We start from the raw sequence: 2,411 nt of genomic DNA, 5'->3' as shown, positions 1-2,411 counted from the left end.
GCCAGTGCTGGGCGTCACTTAGCACATGCTCGATTCTCCGCCAGCCTGAGGGAGAGACTTGGTCCCTGGAGCAGGACGGAGGTGACAGTTGGCTTGTGGGCACGGGCTGCACTGTACTGCCCAATGCATGGGGCAGATCGGTCCTGGCCCTTGGAGCCCCCAGGGGGGCAAGAGCAGTTGGGGTGGGCATCTGAGAGGCTATGGAAACTTACAGGCCTGGAGCAGGGCTTTGAGAACGGTCGTGGCCTGGAAAAGGGGTCTGTGGCCAGACCCGGGGCTGCTGGTGGAGGCACTGAAGTCCCCCAGCAAGCACATGGTGTTTGGGGGTCAGCTCCAGGAAGAGGCAGCCGCCTGTGGGGCAGGGGCCTGGGAGCCACAGACCTCTCCGCCCAGTAGGGCATGGGCCTCAGGGGAATCTCCACTCCCTTAAGGAGCTGGGCCCGGCTCAACGTTGTGGAAGAACGGACAGGGAGAAGAGAAAGGAGAGGCAGGAGCTGGCATTTATTAGCCCTTCTTCTGTGCTAGGCCTCGGACTGAGAAGAACTTAACACATGAGGGGCAGGCACTCTCGTGAGCCCCATTTTCTAGAAGGGGAAATGGAGGCTCAGAGAAGGCTGATGACCTGCCTAAGATCATGCAGCAAGTAAGTGGCTGAGCCCGGCCTGCAGCTCAGGCTGTCCCAGCCTGTAACAGTGGAGCACTTGGGGAGAAGCCAGGGTTGAGCCCTGCTCTCCGGGCTTTGGCACAGGACTTCTGGAACATGGTCAGGGGCCAGGATCCTGCCTCGAAGGCCGTTGGCCCAGTGTCTCCAAAAGACCTGTTGACAGACCAGAGCAGACCGGGGTAGCCCATGCCAGCAGACGGTGTGAAGTGGTTGGCAGGGGCCCTGGGCCATGTCTGTGGCATGTCTCGCTCACCCTGGGCAGACTCCAGTGGGACACGCGGCCCCCATGGTGGGGGGTGGTGGTGGTAAAGCTTTTGCATTGGAGCGGGAGCCGAGCCGAGCCGCCCACTCTTGTCCCGAGGCTCCAGGAGCAGCTTCCTACGCCTGTCAGAGACAGATGCTCTGGTGGAGATAGCGAGGTGCCACCTCCACCAGCAACGGAGGGGCAGCACCTGCCTCAGGGTGGGGAGAAGGAGCCCAGGGCTCTTGATGCCTACCTCCCCCGCCCTCCTCCCCGATCCCACTTCTCCCTGGAAGGCAGGGGCTGCACTAGGCCCAAGCTTGCCCCATTTTAGTTGCAAGGGTCAAAGACCCCTCCTTAGCTCTTCCACGGCGGGCCACGTGACAGGGGACTCTGGAAACAGATCCAGCATGCCCTGTCGCTGCGCCATTGAACCCTGGCTCGGGGTCTTCATGCCTGAAGGAGTGGCTGCTGCATGTCATTGTGGGGGGAGGGGCTGGCGCTGATTGTCCCCGTTTGAGCGAGGGCACACCTCAGTAAGCCTGAGCCCTGCTGCCTTCCTGTTCCCTCCTGTCCCCCCAGGCTCAGGTAGCCTTCCTCCAGGGAGAAAGGAAGGGGCAAGAGAATCTCAAGACAGACCTGGTGCGGCGGATCAAGATGTTGGAATATGCGCTGAAGCAGGAAAGGTGAGCCCCGCCGTCCTGGAACCTGCCTTCTGAAATTGGCCGGACGGGAGGCTCAGGAGGCCGGTCTCGGCACCTTCCCGGCGGGGCGGGGTGGGGGGGGCAGGTTTGGGGCTGGGCATTCTCTACCCCATCACCGAGTGTTGTGGGGTTCCTGTGGGGGACAGGCAAGGCGGAGTCTGGGGTAACTGCTGGGAACAACATGCGGAGTGGCGGCGGCCCCAGGTGCTCACCACCTCATCCCCCTCCAGCCGCCTGATGGGGCCGCCTGAGGCTCCTGGAGGCTGAGGACTTCTCTGGGGGCTCCTGGAGCTGGGGTAGCTCCCAGGCTGCCTGACTCCAAGAGTGGGTCCCTCTCGACACCGCGTGTGGTGCCTCTTCCACCAGAGCTGCTTCCTGAAGGCCTGGGTGGGGGCGACTTTGCTTCAGTGCTGGGGGAGTGGGCTGGGGGGACCCCGAAATCTGGGGTGCCTCAGGTGAGCCCAGTCCACCCCTCTGTGTGTGTCATCCACTAATCATTTTGCCCATTTAGGGCCAAGTATCATAAGTTGAAGTTCGGGACGGACCTAAACCTGGGGGAGAAGAAGCCAGAACTGGCAGAACAAGGTACCCAGCATCCGACCCAGCCCGCTTGCGCCCCTGTCCCCACTGCCCCTGACCCGGACGGGGTCGCACAGAGCTAGGCCACCTCTCTTACTTTATTCCGCAGAGAGCAGACCTGGCCGGGATGGGGGGCGAGGGGGCTGGGGAGGCTTGAACCCCACTCTCCATGCCCCTCTTTGTGGGCTGCCCCTTAGGGCCCTGGGCGGGGGGGGGGGGGGCG

General features: G+C 63.0%; 1 protein-coding gene across 2 annotated transcripts in view; it reads left to right on the top strand.

Moving 5' to 3' along the window:
- Nucleotides 1–530: 530 nt before the first annotated feature.
- The window catches only part of STRN4 (striatin 4), an 18,938-nt gene continuing 17,057 nt past the window's right edge, over nt 531–2,411 (top strand). For both annotated transcript variants that reach the window (XM_029924861.1, XM_029924860.1), the window contains exons 1-3: nt 531–643; nt 1,488–1,591; nt 2,121–2,194. In XM_029924861.1, the coding sequence (XP_029780721.1) occupies nt 635–643; nt 1,488–1,591; nt 2,121–2,194 (187 nt within the window). In that variant the 5' untranslated portion in view covers nt 531–634. The remainder of the gene's footprint in view (nt 644–1,487; nt 1,592–2,120; nt 2,195–2,411) is intronic.

Source organism: Suricata suricatta, chromosome 16 (assembly GCF_006229205.1).
Source record: "Suricata suricatta isolate VVHF042 chromosome 16, meerkat_22Aug2017_6uvM2_HiC, whole genome shotgun sequence".
Lineage (NCBI taxonomy): Eukaryota > Metazoa > Chordata > Mammalia > Carnivora > Herpestidae > Suricata > Suricata suricatta.
Note: the sequence above shows the minus strand (reverse complement) of the source record. Positions and strands in the feature narration are given on the sequence as shown.